Below are 22123 nucleotides of genomic sequence, written 5' to 3'. Positions count from 1 at the left end.
TATATACACATAAAAATCTGTACATGGTAAAAATACAAAATAAGTATTTATTTATAAGTTATGCAATGAAACAGCTACTTTTTAAAGTTTAAAAACCATCGCCAAAAAAGCAAAGAAATCTAGTCAATTCTTTATAGTCATTCACAATAACCTTGGTATAAAATATCCATACAATACATGTGTACAAAATAGTGTACACTTCTTAAAAGCTGTGCAAAGACAGCAAAGTTCAGTTAAAAAACATCAAAGAAGCTTGTAGATCTCTGTGTCCGCATGATAGCCAGCCAGTGCTAAGAAACGCTTCAAGTCAGAACCCCCTCTTAGGAAATGTTAACATGGGTGAAGGGAGAGTGCTTGGTGCAGATACTGGGACTGCAGCAATTGTAAAGGACAGGCATTCAAATGCACACACAGAAAGAGAGCAGTTAGGAATGGCCAGATCCGGAGAAAGATCTGAGGCTTTCTACTCCTGTTGAGAGATACAGTCTCAGAAACCCGGAAACCCCGGCGACATTCTACCCTGTCCTAGAGGGTTGCTAGGATAAAGAAGTGACTCAATGGCAGTGAGTTTCTTCTTCTCCCTCATTTGGAGAACTCACGTTTCCTCCATGAAAGATTTGGAACATGTCAAAATGACTCAGTATTTCCTTTGTGCCGTAGACCAGAAGGAACAGCTACATGATGTTGTTTCCTTTTAAACATTGAGCTTTCTAATGGAATTGCTATGGGCAGCTGGGGGTTACCAGTCTGGAGTAGGGTATGGGGCCACATGGAAGCTTTACCTGGGACAGGGAGGTGGCGGGACCACAGAAGACAGGAAGGGGCCTTTGCGTTAGAGCATGGTGTTTTGATTCGGAACCTGATACAGTGGGCACCCACCCTGTCGGGCAGGTGCTGTTAAGAGTTGCAGGGTCTGATTGTACCCCCAAAGATCTGATAGCCATTGCTGGGGTGTCGATTTGGTGACCCCGCATGTGCAGAGGAGTTTCGAAGGCTGTGACTTTTCGCAGCAGATTGCCAGGCCTTCATCTGACATGCCTTGGGTGGTTCGTGCCTTGGGTGGTTTGGCAGTCCACCGCCCAGGGACTCATAACTAAGTCTTTCATGGCAGGAGTGACATTCTTGGGTCCCGGCCCCATTTCCTCCCTGTCTCTCCTCCCCAACTCCTGAGAGTGCAGACAGAGCTCCTTCCATGCTGTGTAGTTTACAATAAACAAGATAGAAAGGCGCCCATCAGGACAGTTAAGACCTAGACTCATCTAAATGAAATTGTTTGGAGGGGGCTGTCGGAGCGGGGGTGGGGGGGTGGGGCGGGTTGGAGTGCGGCGGGGGGTGGGGGGGCGGGCGGCGGGGACGGTTGGCTGAAGGTGTCTCGTTTGAGTCGTGGAAGAGTCAGTGGCAGCCTTGAAGCGGTGACAGTTGTAAGGTGGGAAGCCGCAACGTCTGAGTTGCGGGGACAAAGCCAAGGGCAGACTGGTACCCCGCCGCTTGCATGGCCAAGTCGGGCCTCTAAGAAACCGTGATCTCCTCGTCCTCGTCGCCCTCCTCGTCGTCGTCCTCGGAGTCGGAGAAGTCCGAAGGTTTGCCGGGGCTGCTGGAGTGCGCAGGGGACACCGGCAGCGGGCCCTGAAGGCGGGGGTCGCGCAGGAGCCGGGGGTCAGGGGGGTTGCGATAGGCCAGGCGGTGTCTGGGGCTGCCGGTGCCCTCCTCCTCCTCCACCTCATCCCCGGGACCCTTCTGGCCCACGTCACTGAGGTCCGGGTGCGGGTTGAGCTTGGTGGGAAGGGTCTGCTCGCGGCAGCCCCCGCTGGACAGCAGTTCGCGCTCCTTGCAGTTCCGCCATTTCATACGTCGGTTCTGGAACCAGATTTTCACCTGGGGGCGGGGGGAGGGGCGCAGAGGTGAGACCTAGCGACAGCGAAGGGCCGAGGGTGGCAATGTGGGGGTGAGGGGGATGCCCTCCTGCCTACCCGTCCTGCTTCCACCTGCTGGAGTGAGTTCAGATGGGCTTCAGGCACCCACCTGAGCTCATCTATGCTCCAGCCCCGGGGCGGGGGACTGCCCCGCATGGCCTTGAGGAAACTCACGCAGCCGCTTACTGCCTCTCTGGGCCTCAGTTTCCCCATGTGTACAATGACCCGCCTCTCCAAGGTTCCGGTGGACGGGGTGGGGGCTGTTGGGTGGAGATTGCCCTCCTTACCTGCGAGTCCTTCAGGCCCAACTTGGCTGCCAGCTTCTTGCGGTCCGGCTTGCTGATGTACTTCTGTTTCTGGAACATTTTCTCCAGCGCTTTGCGCTGCACGTCCGAGAACACCGCGCGCCGCAGCATGCCCCGGCGAGGCTTGCCACGCGCGGCCAGTGGCCACGAGAAGGTCCCGGGCATGGGGACGACGCTGGAGGACGCTGTGGGGCGGGAGGGGTGCTGGGAGTGAGTGTGCGCTGTCCCACCCCTCCATTAAGGCCTCCTTCGTCCTCCACCCCTGCCCCCAACCCTCTCTCGGACCCCTTCATCTCTTTCAAGCTCCCCTTTTTTCTCCCCCTGGAGAATAGACCCCAAACCTACAAACCTGCAAGAGAGAAAGGCGCTTTCCGCCCAAATAACTTTCCTTTTCAACCGTGCAAACTCGGATTAGATAAAACCAGGGAAACCCAGAAACCAGCCCCTACAATAGCCTGCTGGCTTCGCTTTTCCCTTTCAAAGCTCTCCGGGAAACTGTGGGCACCAGTTAAGATAGAGATAGAATCAAGACGTTACAAAGAGAAATTATCCAACCTATGCCGCTGGCTACCCCCCACCGCACCACGTTTTTTAGCACCTTGGTGGCTTTTTGCACTCTTTGGATGTTAAAAATAAATCGTTCTTTGACTGGTTTCATAGGGAAAAATTCACTTTGGATTTTTTTAACCCATCCGTATTCATCTTTTTATTAATCTTTCCTCCCTTCCCCCAACAAAACGTGAAGAATTCAGGCCCTATTACATGAAAAGTGGCAGCTAATTTGCACATTGACCGCTTCCCCAATGGATATTGGTATGATAAAAAGGGGGAGAGTTTCGCTTTAAGGGAAGAAGAAGAAGAAGGGGGAAAAAACCTTAAAGAGACAGAGACTCTAATGAAGCGTGAATGGTAATTGTGTAGTAATGAACTAACAGAAAAAGACTGAGGACAAGCAGCGAAAGCCATATATTACTGGGACAAAAGAGATTTACACTTTCAAACTAAACACAACCGCGGGCCAAGACCATTGGGAGAATACTGATGGCGGGGCTTCTCTTCCTCCATCGTTTTCATTAAACGGACATGAAAAGCTATTTAGAAAGCTCGGGTTGTTTTTGTGTGAGCATTGAGATGCGGGAGAAAGGGAGCAAATTCCATTATTAGCAGCAGCATGAATGGTTGTGTGTGTGGGTGTGGGTGGGGGGGGGCGGTTGGTGAATTCTCTCTCCCGGTCTTTAAAAAAGAAATCTATTGCTTGTTTCTTTTGCTGATATTTGAGAGCGCGGTTGTGGTTTTACCCATCCCCCACTGCCCATGCCTGGTCCCACTTCCCTTTAGAAGGGCTCTTTTGCCCCCTTTCCTCTGGATTTTTGACCAGTCAGCCCCAGATTTGAAGCGCTGCTGGGATTCCAGGAAGAAACCCTTAAGGAAGTCTGGCTGGAAATAGGTGGAGATTGAGGGGTGGGGGTGGGGAGGATCTAGTCCCCCTCCCACTGGGCGACCCCAAGCACCCCACACAACAGGGCACCCCATGTGGTCTTGTGAAAAGCCCGATGCTCTGAATGAGTCTTAAAGAGAAATTAGCCCCGGCTGGTAGGTGTCTCCCAGCGGCGTGGAGGGGCGAGGGCTGGTCTGTGTGTGGCTGCCCGGAGGAGCTGACCAATTGGTCATGGTGCTGAAACCTTTGTAGGGATCGTGGCCAAGTGCACCGACTCTGTGGGAAAACGGCGGCGTGAAGGGATGCCAACAGCGCCTCGCCGGGAAGGGAACCGCCTCAAATTGGGACCATGACAATTCCTGCTAATTTGTAGAGCAGGGAATTGGTGCAAAGTGTCAAGCAGTCACTGCTTGTGCTAAATAGGGCATCAAATTGGCGCGACGGATTCGTTAATGTTGTACGCCTCGCAACCTCTGAACCAGAGCGTAACCCTAAGAGGTGGACGGAGAAATATGGCTTCAGGGCAGGGAGCGTCGGGTCCAGGCTGCAGCGTCACCCAGCCCTGCCCAAGGAAGTGGGATGCGACCTACCTGGGAAATAAGAAGATCTGATGAAAGGCTGGAAGGAGCCTTCAAAATAGGGGAAGGTGAAGGTCTTGGGAGGGACGCTCTGGAGCAAGGCGGGGGACGTTTCTGCGAGAGACCAAGGGAGGGGGGGAGGATAGACGAGGGATTTGGTTACGTAATTGATTATTGTACAACATTCAACAAATGACACGAATAGCCCTCGGCTGGCTTCCTCGATGCACTGATAGCAGCAGGCATCTTTTCCTAGTATTGCCTCATCTCTTGAGAGCCTTCTTCCTCCACCCCCACCCGCCCTCTCCAGTCTCATCCAGAGCAATCAGGAGACAGGGGGCCCTTCCAGGGGAAGACCAGACTTCGGCACCCACAGGACACTAGTTTAAGTCGGTGACTAGAAGACCTTGGGATTGACAAAAATCGCCTCCTGGACACACTGGGAGCGGGGTGGAGGAGCTGGGCTCTTTCAGGCTTCATATTTCAAGGTCATTGGGAGGGTGGAGGGAGAATCTGGTGGGCTCTGACTTACATTGCCCGCTTTTCAGCCCCTGGAGCTCCTGTGAGTTCTGATGTGTGTGGGGGTTGCCCGCTGTATGCCAAAAACGGAGGTCAGAGGGACCCCACGCATGCCTCACACCTGGGCCAACTCACACCTCAGCGTCTGGCCTCACTTACCTGCTCTGGGCGTTGAGGAGAGGATGGCATTCACCCCAAACTTCAGAAACGTGGGTTCCCTGGCTGGGGAGACTGTTGTCTGCGGGTTGCCTCGGCCAGGGGAGCCCAGGTCTGAGGGCCCCGTGTCGGTGAGGGTCGCAGGGGCCGCTTGCCTGGACGGTGACATGCTGCCTGTGGGCACGCTGCGGGGCAGGTAGGCGGGGGGTCTGCTGATGCGTATCAGATCCTCCATTAGGAAGCTGGAGTGGCCAGAAAATGCCGACTGCAAGGACTGGGGCAGCGTCAAGGTGGGCGTTGGGCGCAAGAGGCTGGGGTACCCGGCTGGGGGCGCGAGGAGACCGGGGAACATCATCTTAGGCGCCGGAGCAGGAGGAGAGAGTAAGCCTTCTTCTAGCAGGCGGAGGATCAGTGCGTCGTCGCTTCCTGCCCCTCCCGCCCCTGCGGAGCCCTCTCTCAGGGGCTTGGCCAACGCCCGCAACCACGGTCCCACTTGGGCGGGCGTCTGCGAGTCCTCCGCGGTATTCCCGTGGAGGTGGTGGTTTTATAGAGGCCCGCCTGCTCCAGCGCTTTGAAAAGTGACAGGTCTGACAATGCAGCTCAACAAAGTTCTCCACTCGAGCTTCATTCGCCGGGGGGGGCGCTGGGCGCCCTGATTGGCGCAGGGGTGCAATTTATGATTGGATTAGTCTTCATAAGCATGGCCCGCACAATGGGCCGGCAACAAAGGCCCGTGAGCATCAATTCTACATATCGACCGCCTCTTTGCAATACAGTGAGCCCCCGAAAGGAAAGCTCTTGCCCGGGGGATTTTGTTCGGATGCAACACCCGGGCTAATTAAATGCCTATTTAGAAGTTTCAGATGACATCTTGCCTCATAGAAAAGGAATTATTGAAAGAACGCACTACATTTATTTGCAGCTCCCCTGCTGAGCCAGGCAAATAAATCAATAAATATTCATAGAACTCATCTCCTGGCTATCAGTAAATAGCCCCCTCCTCCTTGGGGGGAGGCAATGGGAAATTTCAAGTCAGTGGACGTGAAAATATACTTTTCCCTGGGTCTCTAGTCCTGTGCGTTTCCCTAGCTGCGAGCTACAACAAATGCGAGGAGCGGGCTTAGCCATGCAGGACCTAGCGGAGGAGTGCCCTTCTAACCAGCCCGAGGCGGAAACTGCTGCGTTGGGCTATTGGCTGTGTGCCTTGTAGGAGTGGGGAGATGTCGGGATTTAAGTTATTTTGTTTCAAGAGACACATTGCCTTTAGAGAGCGTTGGTTGAGACAAGAGTGGAAAGGAGCCTCCTGCAAACTTCCAGCAAGTCGCTCACAGTCCCCAGCCTCTGGGAAGCTGTGCCTTGAGAGCCCTGCGGGTGCTGTTCTGGGGGAGGATGGCGCTGCGGGCTGCGAGAGAGCTTTCCGCTGGCCAGGGGAGCCCTTACCCGCAGGACACACCACCCCAACTCTCCGGTGCGCCACGCTGGCCTTTATCCAATCTCAAGGAGCACTGGGCAGTTGGCCTTCAAATTCCCCAAAGGGACATTTTAAGTCGCCGCAGCAAAGTCTGGAGCAGTCCAGGAAAAGTCCCTCGCAGGGCAGAGCTCCTGGCTTGGCGGAGGCTTTCCTTCCTGTAATTAACTGCAACTCACAAACGCACGAATGAAGAGCCCAGGAATGTTGGGCCACAGGAGAAAACCCTCTTAAGTCGGGGCCACAAACAAGTCTCCCGTGGCACAGTTCTTTCTGGGCCGCGGCTGGGGTAGCGCTGAGCCTCGATTGCCCGTTCCCGAGATAACAGATGTGTTAAATGTCCCATTCATTTCTATAGTGTGGTTGAACCTCCCCAAACTGAAGCGTGCAGCCCCGCCAGGCTGCCCTGATCCTATTAACCATGAACTGTCACCTTCAGCTGGTTTTCCTTTTTGCTTTTTAACACAAAGCTTTCTCAAAAATCTTATTAACCAGCTTTATTTCTCTCGATGGTTTTGTTCGGGGCGTTTTGTGTTGATGATCTCCATGTCGCTGCTTTAACCGTTCAATAAAAGTGCATCTGCGATTTATATCACATTAAACCAGAGACGGAGCACGCTAAAGCTCTCCCTTGATTCAAATTAAAAAGTTATTTAGGCCAGGGCTCTGAAGGCCGGAATTAATGCCTACAGATGACGCAAGTGCAGCTCCACTGGAGAAGCCCAAGCTGGGGGGACACAAGTAAAAAGGGCGCCTATTTAAATATGGAAAATGTATTGTTCCAGTTAATTGAAGGCCCTTGTAAAAAGGGAATAGGGACTTGTGTCGAAAAAACGTAAAACGTTCTACCTTTTGAAGTTTTGCACTAAAACACGGAAGAAAATCAAAGTATTCGACACCTGCGCTTTAACCTTGCCGCAAGACAAGGGTTTCCAATGTACTCTCCAGCCACCTCTCCTGATCCGCCAAACCCCACGATTTTCTGGCGTGGGGATCGGCTCTGGATTTTGCTTTCTCTGCCCCACCCCACTCCAACTTTTCCGGTCTGAAGGCTAATGGTTGCCTGGGTCTGGAAAGACGGCTCAGACGCTACAGGTGTCCATTTCTTTTTCTGGGAAGCGCGGGATGGCCTTCAGAAAGACTAGGGAAAGATACTATTTTTGCAGAGAATCTCAAGATTTCGTTGGGGGAGAGGGGGGCGTGAGGAGGGGGAGGCTAGCCTGCTTCTCATCTAGCTCCGCCTTCCTTAGGCCTCCGGCTTTGCTGGCAGGAGCTCCCTGGGTGTCTTCTTGTTTTTTAAGTTATCATTTCTGCCCATAGACTTGTTATTACTCTCACTCCCACTCCCCAACAGAGAGAGAGAGAGAGAGAGAGAGAGAGAGAGAGAGAGAGAGAGAGAGAGAGAGAGAGAGAGAGAGAGAGAGAACACGAGAGAGCGAGCGCAAGAGCATTCTACCGAATTATAGACTGTTGCTAACTTCTCAGCTTTTCAAAGAGGGGCCTGACCGTTTGGGGAAGGTGGGTCCGCCCCTTGCTGCGATCCACGTGGACCCCGCTTCCTGCGGTGTGGTGTGTCTCCCGAGCCTCGGAAAGAATTCTTCAGCCTCCAAAGAGGGCGGGGAGGAGGGGAAGCCTTGGGGCTGGTCGCCCGTGAGAAGGCAAAAGAAATCCTAAGGAAGCATGGACTGGACGAAAGGATCTTACTTTAAGTGAGCTCCTTGAATGCCATCTTTTCAAACTGAGTGATGGATCGCTTAGGGGGCTGCGCGGCGGGCGGCGGCTAAGACCTGTCACCAATGCCCTTGGAGCCGAGCCCTTGGGGTTTTGCCCATCCTGCCATTCATTGTAATGTCGCTATCTTGGAGTTTATTTAGAAGTCACCGGCTTGCTAGATCCGACGGCTAGGGTTTCCATCTCTCTTCCAGGGCAAAGGGAGAAGGGGGAGGGGGAAACAGAAAGGAGGCTTGGGGCTCAGGTTTGGAGGAAAGATCCTCGCCTGAGCGGAGACTGGATTGGGGAGCTCAGGACCGACCGACCGAGGTCAAGCTGCCCAAACCTCCCGGGATCGGCAGGAAGGGCTTTCCTCTGCCACAGGTGCTGGGAGGGTGGGTGGCCCTATGCCCCGGCCGCCGCAGGGGACCATGGCGTTCGGAAGATGACCAGCGTCTGTTCCGGGCAAGCTGGATCCCCAAGGCAGGTTTTTGGTCCCCAGACCTCCGGGGCCGGGCCGTCAGGGCCCCGCCAAGTGAGCGAGCACTTTGCAAAGTTAGGCGGGAAGCCTAGAAGCACTCCCCGCCGGCCTCTCGGTCCCGCGGAGCCCGAGGGAGCGGGCGGGCGGGCGGCCCGCGGGCGGGGAGCGGCGAGGGCCTGGGAGAGGGAGCTCAAAGGGCTCGCGGGCCGCCCAGCCGGCGGCGGCCAGGGCCTCTATTAAGACACCTATAAGGGCTTCACCTTCAGAATAGGCCACAAGGAGCCACCGGCCGCCCCAGCCCTTTCCAGCGTCGCCCCGCTCCCCGTTCCTTTCACTCAGCCCCCTTTTTTCCCCCTTGAAAATCCTTCTATTGTGCCAATCAAGCAGATGGTTTGCAGGAAATATAGCTTGGCCTCGCTGACCGAAACTAATTTTAACTAGCTTTCCAAGCCTGAAACGTTTGTTTTGCTCCTACAAAATAGCCCCCAAAACAGCTGGCAAGGGTGAATTAAACCCATTAAAGACACATTTATAAGAAATTATATTCACATAGATTGCTTGAACCCCCTTGTGCAGCCTACGAGGGGAGAGGAGCGCATTTAAATGAAAATGTCGCCGACCGCTCCCCTCCTTAACGTAGCCTGAAAGTCTCAAAACATTTTACTAAATAGATTAACTTGACTATTGTCTTGCCCCACATTTATCAGCTTCATTAAGTGAATAGCTGAACAAATATATTACGCATGCATGAAAAGCTCTTTTTCCACGACCCTCATTGTGTCCTCCGTCCTGACAGGTGGTTAACTGTGTGTTGTGTTTTTTTGCGTTTTCTTTTTCTTTCTTTCTGTTTTTTTCACCCTTCTCCCTCCCCATTTAAACCCGAAGAAAGAGGATCTCGGAAAGAGCTTCTCGCAGTTCGCTTCTCCTCATTTCTCCTCGTGGCGCCCTGTCCTGCATCCCCATCCCTCGGGTCCCCTGACCCTGCAGCAGGAACTGGGTGGGGGTGGGAGTGCGAGCTGCGCTGGTTCAAATCGGCCGAATTAAATTTTCGTGAGCCAGGATTGAAGGTTTTTCTCTCTCCACCGCTCTCCTTCTTGTCTCCGAAATGAATTTCAGGCGCTTTTCAAAGCTGACGTTTCCTTCCCTCTCCCGAGAAGCCTATTCTCCTCCTTGAGCCACTAGCTCGTATCTCCATCCCTTTCCCAGCCTGTTCCTTGTTTTAGGGGAGGATCCTGTCTCCCTGTGGTCCTGGTGCTCAAAGGGGCTCTGACCTAAGCGTTACCCAAGGAGTCCTGGCACCTCATGGTGAATATCTAGCTGCCGCAGAAGGTCGGTGGTTCGAACCCGCGCAGTTGCTCCATTCCAGAAAGACCCGGCGATCGGCTTCTAGGAAGCCTGCTGTCAAGAAAACCCACGGGGCGATTGCACTCTGCCAGGTGGGCCGCTGTGCGTGGAATCCACTCAATCACAGCTAAGGACCACGAGACCACTATTAAATACCCACAGCAGTGGTCCTTCCAGCCCCAGGCAACTCCTCGTGTCTGCGGAGGAGGAGGGACAACCCGAGACTTTCAGAAACGCTCTTACGAAAGAAGTAAAAGTAAGATGTCCAGGAGGCTTCTGAGAAGGGCCCGCCTGTGCAACAGGACTTCTGCCCCTACGGCCTAGAAATCCAGTCGGTGGCGGGAGTCCCCAGAATCACAAGCTACATGAGACCCTCCTCTCGCTCCAGGACCTCCAGAGCTGGCTTCACACCCAGTGAAAAGCACCAGGTGGTGCCCCACACCCCCTCCTCCGGGTCCTCAACCGCCCACATCCTTTAGTTGCCTTAACTCTGTTCGCACCTCCGGTCCTTGTCCCTGTGGCCCTCCTGGGTGTGCCCCCCCCCCCACTCCTTGTCCCAAGCTGAAGCTATTGATTTCCTTTCTTGACCCTTTGGGGTTGAAGCTGCTTGGATGAATATGAAGTTAGTAGCAGGGCACTGGGTGGGGGAAAGGAGACAGGATCCTGTCATACCTGAAAGGGCTATTGTTTTGTTTGTCATTGACAAGAGGGGACAGGGAAAAGACAGACAAGAGTATGAAGTCTATTCAGCCTTTCTTTCTAGGCCCCAAGGACTCTGAGAGAGGTAGGTCTCTGGTGATGGGGGGTGGGGGTGGGGTGAGAGGGGAGACCGGGGAGAATTTGTGAACTGGATGAAAATCTTCTCCCCTCCACACGCTGGAGCATCAGACTTCCTAAGCAAGACTTGTTTACCTGTGAAGTTAGAGTCATGGTTTAAGCCTGTCTTAGAAGCAGGACTTCTAATGGGTTCTTCCTGGTTTAGCTTTGGCCCAGGCCACAAAACCAGATTGGCCCAAAAGTTCTCAAATGTGGGACAATTGACAGGGTAATCAGAAGGAGAAAAAATTTCAATTACTGGATGAAGCCCTGATGCTAGAAACTTAATCTCTCTTAGCAAAGAAAAGGCAATGTCACTGTTGCATAGCAACCAAACCTCTTAATGGCAGAGTGAGAAACTTCTTGCACCATTCAAAGGTGGCAGCCCAGCTTCCAACCCCTGTCTCGCTCCACAATCTTGCTAATAATCAAGTCTTCTAACTATACATTTTCTGAGTCTCTCTTTCCAGGGCTTTGACCCATAATGTTTCCCATTCCAGGTCTCATTCCATTTCATTCAAATTTTAAACTGTCAGGTCAGTTGCAATTTTGCTGTGTCAGCCATGCCTGAATGGACTCAAAGCCATGCTTTCAAGCCACCCCTACCCACTGTCATCAATCAGGTTGATTCCAACTCGGGGTTTCCGAGCTTGGGAATCTTTACAGAAGCAGACCACGACCTCCTTTTTCTCCTAAGACACCCCCGGTGTGTTTGAGCTGCCAGCCTTGCAGTTGGCAGTACAGTGCCTAACCACATGGCCACTCGGGTTCTCGCTCGTGCTTGGTTTCATATGAAACTTCACTCTTGCCCAATATTAAGAGACCACGGGGTATGGGTGTGAGGAGGATGTTCAACTATGGACAGAAATTTCCAGCTCTGAATCTTGCTTCCCTGCTTCCTCTCTCTCTTCCAATGTTGCAGAAAGGAAAAAGCAGATGGCGAGTCTAGCCCATAGGAGGGGCAATTCGGAGCACCAGGGTCGGTAGGGCGGAGAAAATGCCTACTTTGAGCAGGACTGATGGGATAGCCTCGTCTCTAAACATCCTGTATTTTGGGGCTTCTTTTGTCTGTGTGAAATGTGAAGAGTTGCCTATTGGGGGAAATTAAAAAATATATTTATCTGTCTAATCCAGACACTAATGGGAAGGCTACTAGTTCTTCCTAATGTAGTCAAAACCTAGTTTTGGTATACCATATATCCTCAAGTACAAGCTGACCCGAATATCAGCCGAAGCACTTAATTTTACCACAAAACTGCATAAAAATGTGCTGAAAAACTCGGCTTATCCACAAGTATGTATGACGTATGGGCATTTATTTCTCTTCTCCTAGGTGGAGAGTTTTGTTTCAGCCAAAGTCTGAACTGAACAGAGGCTGTTATGAAGCCCCAGCCAATGCCAGAGAGGGAAGGCTCCCAGAGGGGGAAGGTCTTTCCATTGCTAGGGGATATTTGCAGGCCTGAGCTGGTGGGGCAGGAAGTTTATGGAGGAAAGAGAAAGAGAAACTCCCCCAAGCAGAGCAAGGCTTGGTTTACTTGGTGTGGGGAAGGGAGAGACATAAGCACATCCCTCTTTCTTTGGGAAAGGTAGGAAAATAGTCCTGCCTTCTAAAACATAACCCAACTCATTGATGTCTAGTAGATTTTGATTTCTGGCAACCCCGGTAATTAGAGTTGAATCACGCGGTTGGATTTTCCTAGTTGAATCTTTACAGGAGCACATTTCCAAGTCTTTCTTCCGCAGCACTGCTGGGTGGATTTGAACTGCCAGCTTTCCAGTGAGTAGTTGAGCACAAACTGCTTGCAGCACTAAGGGCATATTACATAAACTGCCCAAAGGCCTCAATGACCTACTTTCTGCAGGAGGACAACCAAAACATTCCTGCCTCTCAATTGACTTTTTAGTCTCTTCACATCGGAGGGAAGGTAAATCCCCTCTTGCCTTTTTGGGATCTGTGCTGGCTCTTTATTCTGTTGGCCCAATCCCATAAATCCCTGGTGGTGCCAACAGTTACTATGTTTGACTGCTGACCGAGCAGGTGGAGGTCTGAGGCCACCCAGAAGTAACTGACCTGGTGACCTAGTTCTGCACACCAGTCTGTAACCAGTGTGTATGGAGTACAGCTATGTTCTCATATACATGCTTACCATGAGTTGGAAATGATTCTGTGGCAACTGGATTTTTGCCCTTGTGAATTGACGTCCTACCCCTTCTCCACCCTGCCTTTGCCCAGAGAGGTCAATTTCTACGGTCTGCATTGACTCTAGGTCCTTTGTGGTCTGAATCCTAGTTGGATCTACTCACCAACTGGAGGCAGAAGAAAAGTGCCCTTTTTGGCTTGTTGCCTTTAGAGCAGCGGTTCTCAACCTTTCTAATGCCGAGACCCTTTCATACTGTTCCTCATGTTGGGGTGACCCCCCAATCATAACCTTATTTTTGTTGCTACTTCATAATGATCATTTTGCTACTGTTATGAATTGGGAGACCCCTGTGTAAGCGTCGTTCGACCCCCCAAAGGGTCGAGACCCACAGGTTGAGAACCACTGATTTAGAGACTGCCTGCAACTGCAGCTTGCAAGACCTCTGGACTCTGACAATATTAACCTGCCAATCAGCAGGGATGCAATGGGATATCATGGCTTCCCACTGTGGCCGGTCTTCGGATACCTCAATATCCTTGTCTGTTCTATCGATGCCACCTGTGGGTTCTATATGCAATCTCTTCATTTGAAACTTCTGCTGCTGGAAGTCATACTGATAGTGAGAACTGGCTCTTTGGAAAGGGCACACATATGGATCTCTTCCAGTCAGTTGGCCAGGTAGCTGTCTTCTAAATGTCCTGGCATAGACGAGTAAGTGCTTCCCGGTGCTTCCTCCGCTTGCTGAAACACTTCAGTTGCTATTCCCTCAATTCCTCCAGCCTTGCTTTTGGCTCTCTGTGCAGTTTGAACTTCTTCTTTCAGCACCATTGGTTCTTGCTCATATGTGACTTCCTGAAATGGTGGACTGTAGACTACTTCTTTTTGATACAGTGACTCTGTATTCTTTCCATCTTCTTTTGATGCTTCATGCCTCATTCAGTATTTTACCTATAGAATCTTTCAACATTCCAATGTGAGGATTGAATTCTTTTTTTCTTGAGTTCTTCCAGTTTCAGATATGCTGAGCACATTCTTCCCTTCTGGTTTTTTGAATTCTCGGTCTGCACATTTCATGATGACATTTGGTGCTGTCTTCCTGAACTGCCCTTTGAATGAAACAGTGTGTAATCAGAACAAGGGACATGGTTTAATGTCAGGAAAGGCATGCATCAGGGTTGTATCCTCTCACCATACTTGTTCAGGCTATATGCTGAGCAAATCAGCAGAGAAGTTGGATTCTATGAAGAAGAGTGTGGCATCAGGATTGGAGGAAGGTTTATGAACAACCTGCAGTACACAGATGATGCACCCTTACTTGCTGATGAAGATGAAAGATTGTAGCTTTTGCAATGGATCACAGCTCAACGTAAGGAAGACCCAAAGCCTCACACCTGGACCAATAGGTAACACCGTGATCAATGGAGAAAAGGTGGAAGTTGTCAAGGATTTTATCTTACTTGGATCCACAGTCAATGCTCATGGAAGCAACTGCCAAGAGATCAAAAGACTTATTGCTTTAGGTGAATCTGCTGCAGAAGAGCTCCTTAGAGTGTTGAGGAGCAAGTATGTGACTTTGAGGAGTAAAGCTCGCCTGAGCAAGCCATGATATTCTCGATCCCTTCAGACGCATGTGAAAGTTGCACATAGAATAAGGAAGACCACAGAAGACTAGATGCATTTGAATTGTGGGGCTGGAGGAGCCCTGGGGCAGCCTAGTGGTTAGGTGTTGGGCTGCCCTCTGAACTGTGGTGCCGGAGAAGAATATTGAAAGTACCATGGACTGCTGAGAGGACACATGGATCTGTATCGGAAGAAGCAAGGCCTGGATGCTCATTAAACGTAAGAATGGCAAGACTTCGTCTTACATACTTTGGATATATTGTCAGGAGAGACCAGTCCCCGGAGAAGGACATCATGTTTGGTAAAGTGGAGGGGCAGTGAAAAAGAGGAAGGCCCATGATGAGATGCAGTGACACCGTGGCTGCATCAATGGCCTCAGGCATAAGAACAATTGTGAGGATGGCACAGGACTTTGTAGTGTTTCCTACTGTCGTGTATCAGGTCACTATAGGTTGGAACTGACTCAGTGGCACCTAACAACAACAACAGTTATGGGATCCATCTCTGAAAGCAATTTCTGTAAACCTGTTGTCTTCATGGCTAATGCTGGAGGTCGAAGACCAGAGGGCAGTCAGGAAAGGGACATACTTATTGTGTTTCAACTCATCCATTGCAGTGCCCTCAGCGTACCCCCATTGACCCCACTTTCTCCCTGTGATTCTGCCCTTTCCTCCTCCTTTCCTAGCTCTCTGAACTTTGACCTTGGTAAATGCTGCCGACTTGATATTAAATGGTTGGTTGTTCTATTATAAGGGTGAGTTCAGTTCCATACTGTGACTGAGGGCCACAGTCTCAGAGCTCTCACCTGTTTCTATTCACACCCAGGCCTTCTGGCCTCAGGATTGTGGAGATGCTTGCATGTCCTCTTAGTCCATTGGGCTCATTGTTCCATGTCCTTTGCTTTTCATCACTCTTCTTTCCTCACCTTGGAGAGTTGCTCACAAATTATTAAGACCCCTGCTGCTACCCACCAAAGCAGGGTATAAAATACTGTCCTGTGAACTATGCTATGCCAGTGGACCTTGGTGCCATCTGAGAGACGGTCCTGATCATCCTCCAGCTCTAGCAACTCCTTCCCGCAAAGTGTTTGCTTATATCCCAGAAGTATTTCATAGCTTTGGCTCCTGTGTGCTCCACCATAGTCATAGATACGTTTGCAGTGAAGCAGGAGACTGTGAACTACAGCATGTCCTCTGACTCTGAGTCCCCATGCCTGGCTCTTGGATGAACTCAGAAGGTGTACAGAGTGATACAATCATCAAGTTCTGTTTGTTTTCCTGCGTCATCTCTAAGGACCTTTGTGGTGTTGCACTTCATTCACTGATCTCTCTTCTAGAGTTTTCCCACCAGTTGCAGTTGTTTTACATGGGTTTGTTCTCTGAAGGGCAACCAGACGGTAGAAGCTCCCAGAAATTGTGAAAAGACACTCTTTAATTCTTTGGAGGCCATGGGTGGTAGAGTTGGTTAAGGTTCAAATCCATCTAGTCTCCTCAGAAGAAAGGCCTGTAATGTTAAAAAAAAAAAGCCACCGAACACCCTTTAGAACACAATTCTATTCTTACAACAATGGAGTTGCTACAAGTCAGAATCAACTGGAAAACTGGATTTTCTTTACCTTTATTTATATTCTCTGGGTTGGTCCTCCCTGCTGATTTGAATAACTTCCCTTAATATCTTGGATCATTATGGATATTACTAGTGAATATGCTTGGTTGATTAAACATGTTTTGAATAGTGAGTCAAATTCTTTAGAATGTGCAGGTTTTGCTGAATCCGTCTTTCACTGCACAATCCTCAGAACCACGTTATGAAGTCAATGCAATTCCTATTCTCACTCATGTATTTAGAGGACACAGAACTTAGAAAGATTCAATAATATAACTTGAACGGCTTGGGAAGAGAGAAAGACAGGGGTTTCTACTCCCATAAACAGTCACTGTCGCACAAACTCACAGGGGCAGGTCTACCCTGTCGTATAGAGTCACTGAGTCAGTATTGATCGATAGCTGTGAGCTTGAGTTTTTGAATGGCTTTGTCATGTGTCAACTTGACTAGGTTGAACTACATTTTCCTACGTGATCCCCCTTATGGAGGGCCAGATTCTGGAGGGAGTTGGAGACCGAAGGCGAGCAGTGGCCATTGTGTAGTTTATCCACTGAGTAAGCTCAATGGTGTGCGGCAGCTCCGAGGCGGACAACTGCACCATCTTCCCCTGGATTCTCCTGCAGCTTTTCAACTCCAGGGCCAGGTGTCCGTGCTCAGCTCCAGAAAGAAGGCCTCTGTTTGTGCAGCACACCTAGGACACTAGGTTCCCAGACAAGGAGAAGTCACATAGGTCTTAGTCCATCTTCATGGGAGTCCAGCTCGTTCTTGTGGGTTTCTGTGTGCTTTGATACCCCTCCCTTGACACCCTCTCCCTTTCCTGACTGTCCTCTGGCTTTCAACACCCAGCATGTGACACGAAGGTCACAGTGTCCCAGAGACTGCTGTACTCTTAACTGAGGCAAAGTTACCTTTGGAACTTTGCAGGGTGTGTGTGTGTGTGTGTGTGTGTGTGTGTGTGTGTGTATGTACAGGAGGAAGGCGAGTCCTGAGGAGTATTGGGCATGTTGGAGATGCTGGAGTGGTAGAGAAGTTTGGGAAAGTTGGGCTTTTGGGACATCCCACCATGTTAAAAGACTTAAACATCTGTTCTATTCATCTCAGTTGGAAGGAATTTAATGATAGGAAGCCCGATCTGGAACCGTTTGAAGCAGAGGCTCACCTAGGTGATCAAGAGAGGATTGCCAAGGGGACAGGGCTTTGGGGGGTCTATCTCCAGCAGGGGACCTGAGGCCCATAGTTCACATGTGGGTGAAATGGTCTGGGGGTGCAGAAGGGACCTTATTTGGGTTCTTGCACATAGCCCACTGTACTATAATTAAAAGGGGGGGGGGGCTAAGGTTAAACTGGGAAGTGTGGCGGTGCAATGGCTAATGAGAATTAGAAGATTTAAATGAATCTTGAGTCAGAATCAATTCAATGGTAGTGAGTTTTGTATGAAGTAGATGCATCTCTCCTACCTGAATGTTTTGTTGGTATGCATATTATGTTTGAAGGGGGCTTCTAAATGTTTGTGGGGGAAATTCCATGATCTTTTCAGTTCTATTTTCCAAAAAACTTTTGAACCCCTCCTCATTTAACTGGGGAACACGCCTTGTACCTGATCTTGCAAAACGGAGGATGTGTCAATATGCCTTTCGGCCAGTCTTGATTGTACTTGGAAATGACTAGAATTGCCCAAAGCCACTTGAGTTGTTCATTCAAAACAGTAGATGGCATCCCTGGTAGAAAGAAGTGATCACTGCTTTGATTAAAGACAGGCCAAAGACCAGGGTGCTAGGACCAACAAATTATCTGTCGAAAAGGCCTGTCTGGCCCGTAAAAAAGACAGATGGTTCATGGTGGTACTACATTATCTATAACTAATGCAGTGCCACTTTTAGCTTAAGGTGGTCCAGACATGGTATCGGCAGTTGAGGACATACAGCAAGCCAGGGTGACTGGCCCTCAGCAACGAATCCTGAAAGTACCCTTTTCTCACTCCCAGTCTCAGAAGGTGAAAAGCACTGGCCATGTGGAGGAATGCTTTCATGTGAGAATTTGAATTTGCTTTCACTGTTATCACCACAACGTGTTTGGACTCACTGATTTACTACCAGCATTGGGTTAGGGGAAGCTTGGACTTGGTGCAGATCCCAAGTGTAAGGATACATGACATTGATGACCCTGTGTTAATCTCAATCACCAAGGATGAGGCTAGGGCTGATTTAAAAGGAGTCGTGATCCACAGGACCAACAGAGGCTACTTAATTAGTCCAGCAAAAATCAAGGGTCCTGCCCAAATGGGAATAACTTGTGTGGGAGCTACCGGTGACATCCCACAGACAACTGAGAATAAGTTGCCGTTGCTGCATACCCCAAGACACAGCAGGGGGCCCAGCATTTGGTTGGCCTATTTGAATTTTGGAGAACACATAGTCTACCTCAGGGAATATTGGCAGCTCTTATCCACAAACTCACCTGGAGGAAACTGTGTTTGCATGGGGTCAGAACAACAACAGGCCACGTCTGAGTTATGGAAAGTGATCCCCCACTCCTTTCCTTTAGACCGGCAGGGCTCAACCTGGGTGTCACGACCCCTTTGGGGGCCAAATGACCCTTTCACAGGGGCTGCCCAATTCATAACAGTAGCAAAAAGACAGTTTATGAAGTGGCAATGAGAATAATTTTATGGTTGGGGGGGATCACCACAACATGAGGAACTGTATGAATGGGTCGCGGCATTAGGAAGGTTGAGAACCACTGCTTTAGACCCTTATGGTCTACATTAAGACATGGTTTTAGAAGTGTTGGCCACGTGAGCTTATGCAGACTGGAACTTATGGTAAAACCCAACAGTGCTGCCCTATGGAGAGCACTGGAGTTCTGGACTAGTAAGTTTAAAGACAATGCAAAGTGATACACACATTTGAAAAGCAATGGTTCTCCTAATATTAGGTATTGATTGAGACGTCCTCAATGACAGTACATGAAATCACCATGAGGCATGAAATACCTATAATATCTTAGATCAGGGGTCCTCAAACTTTATAAACAGGGGCCAGTTCATGGTCCCTCAGACCTGTTGGAGGGCCGGACTATAGTTAAAAAAAAACAACTATGAACAAATTCCTATGCACACTGCACATATCTTATTTTGAAGTAAAAAAACAAATGGGGCAAAAACACCCGGCAGCCTGGCTAAAAGTTCTCAGTGAGCCACATGTGGCCTGTGGGCCTTAGATTGAGGACGCCTGTTTTAGATGATGTCAGAGAAACATTTTGTGTGAGGCTGGGTTCTCTAGAGAAGCAAACCAGTGATGCGTATATAGGTGCATAAAGAAAGACTTTTATACCAAGAAAGTGGCTCAGTGAGTCAGACGAGTCCAGTTCAAATTCATGTCTCAGATGTTACACTGGAGGCTTTTTCTAACTCATGTAGCTGCCAGCCTGCTAAGGAAGCAGGAAGGCCACAGGCTGGTAGAGGCAGAAGCAAATGAATCCAAGGTCAGCAAGTCAGGCTTTTGGCTACAGAGTTGGATGAATCCAAGGTCACCAAGGAATATGGCAGGAATATGATAGCTCCCAGGGTTCATGGGTTCATGAGCCTGATGCAGGATCTGGACCAGCAAGAAGAAATGAGCTAGCATCCCCCAGGGCCAACCTATACTAATAGTAGGCCACAGTCTCAATGAAACTTCCTTTCAACTGTACCAAGGTTGTGACCAGATTAAGCAGGTCTCATAATTATGACTCATGCAAACAAGGAAAGTGACACCCCAAATAGTTACACAATCAAATGGAAATAGTTAAAACAAGAACAAGCTACTGGACCAACTCTGGAAGGTATCCGCTGGGTTCGTAAGCCAGGTAGCCTCTTTTCTCATCAGTTCTATACTGGGACCACCTGAGAAGCTCCCAGAGCCCATTCCTGCATGGACGGTGCTCCATCAACAACTTCTGCTGACCAGCAGAAGGCTCTGGAGGGGTTTACAGATGCCTGTTCTGGGGTACATGGACCCCATTTGATTTGGAAAGCTGCTACATTGAGAGCAACTTGGCACATGCCCTTAACCATCACAAGTTCCATATACCTTACTAGCAAGCTGTCAATTCCCTTGGTGGGCCATAGATACTTCATGGCAAAGGCCACCCAATCATTTGTGTAAGAGCCACAAAGGCTCTGGCTAGAAGAGCCATCTTAAGGCATTTACTGCAGGTGGCTCTAGCACTGGTCCTTCCTGACTTAGAGGATGGGCTCTCCACTCCCAATCATTTCATGAGTTCAAAACTATCATTAAAAATGAGTACCTCAGTTGGGCAAAAGAGGTGACCATTCAGGCCCACTTCAGTTATCTACCTGACCTAGTCAGGTTCTCCAAAAACCGTCTTGGTTTCAAGGTACATTTTCACTGAGAGATTATTGCTTTGCTCTGAGTTTCTCTCTTTATTTATTTATTTAAAATCATTTTATTGGGGGCTTGTACAACTCTTATCACAATCCATCCATTATGTCAAGCACATTTATACATTTGTTACCATCATCATTTTAAAAACATTTTTATTTCTCTTTGTGCCAAGTTGACTAGGTCATAATTTTTTAGCAGATCCACACAAAACGTGTCCTCAGCTTCTGTTGTGCGGCCTGACTTCATAGACTTCTGTTTTGTACTTAAAAAAAATTATTTTATTAGGGGCTCATACAACTCTTATCACAATCCACACGTGCATCAATTGTGTAAATCACATTTGTGTATTTGTTGCCCTCATCATTCTCAAAACATTTGCTTTCCACCTAAGCCCCTGGCATCAGGTCCTCATTTTCCTCCTCCCTCTCCACTCCCCCCTCCCTCAGAAGCCCTTGATAATTTATAAATTATTACTTTGTCATATTTTGTACTGTCCGATGTCTCTGTTTTGTGCTTTTATGCATTCGCCACCATTGCTTTGATATGTTGTGAATCATAGCCTCTCTGAGTGATTACGGTCCCATAGAAGAGTGATTCTCCACCATGTGGATAAGCCAGGCTCATTTCCCTGGTGATGCTTCTATCCGGAGCCACTCTTACTGAGGGTGTCACTCACGTTACCACCCCTCCTGCAGTCACCACCCTTGCCCCTTATCAGGCCTTGCCCGAGTGATGGGTGTTTCCTTGAGGGCATGGTCTACATCTCACACGTAGCCGAAGGTTTGGGCAAAGTTCCCTCCTTTGCTCTGGATCCTGCATCTGGCTTATCGTTGTCTGACCCTCAGTTCTGGAGCTCGCAGTGCTTCAGCTAACCTGCCAACTTGGGTTCGTCAGCCCCAGCAACCCCCGGAATTGGGAGAAACCTCCAAACGGACGCATCACCCACAGAATCTCTGCCTTCGCAACCACGTGAGCCGCTTCTCCTCGGCTGCCGAGTTCTGTGAGACGTTGTAGTGAACTGCGGAGCCCAGAAATGAGCGGATGACTACTGGGTGGGGGGGGGGGGGAGTGAGTGGTTAAAATAAGAGAGGGTGTGAGTGGTTACAGCAGTTTGAGATCAAAAGGTGGACATTTGGGATCGCTTTATCCTCCACCTCGTAGGAAACCAGTATTGTGCCGATCCTTATAAAATCGATTATTCATTCAGGTAGCTAGCACTTATTTCACATCCTCCGTGTTAGCACATAACCAAGCTTCCTGTTCTATTCTTAGCACTTTACATATATTGGCTAATTTAAGTTTTGCAAAAATCCTAAGAAGCAGAAGCAGCATTTTCAACATTTTTTTTTTCACACAGTAGGTATCAGAGTTTTAAAAAGTCAAATTTGTGAGGCTAGGGAGCCAAAGTTGAGGAAATCTTGCTTGCCTGCTCTGATAAAGGGGCATAGATACGTTAAGATATCACAATTATACATTAGCCCAATTATGGAGCGCCTACAATGTACTTCTGACATATTTATCACTTAGGATACATTGGACTGCAAGTGGCAAAAGACCCATGCCCAAATAGGGTGAACCGTGGAGGAAAGCCATATTTGGAGTGTATTAATTCATCTCCTTGCTGTGACCAGAGACACAAGTCGT

General features: G+C 49.5%; 1 protein-coding gene across 1 annotated transcript; it reads right to left on the bottom strand.

Annotated features, from left to right (window-relative positions):
* Window positions 1-1509: 1509 nt before the first annotated feature.
* DBX1 (developing brain homeobox 1) lies at window positions 1510-5264 on the bottom strand. Its single transcript, XM_075548408.1, has 4 exons — window positions 4913-5264; window positions 4247-4348; window positions 2201-2403; window positions 1510-1875 (listed from the first exon to the last, which is right to left on the bottom strand). Exons 1-4 carry the CDS (start codon window positions 5262-5264, stop codon window positions 1510-1512), a joined length of 1023 nt encoding a protein of 340 aa, XP_075404523.1.
* Between the last annotated feature and the right edge of the window lie 16859 nt (window positions 5265-22123).

The sequence above is a fragment of the Tenrec ecaudatus genome, chromosome 4 (genome assembly GCF_050624435.1).
Source record: "Tenrec ecaudatus isolate mTenEca1 chromosome 4, mTenEca1.hap1, whole genome shotgun sequence".
Taxonomy (NCBI): domain Eukaryota; kingdom Metazoa; phylum Chordata; class Mammalia; order Afrosoricida; family Tenrecidae; genus Tenrec; species Tenrec ecaudatus.
This window is presented reverse-complemented; position numbering and strand designations above follow the sequence as displayed.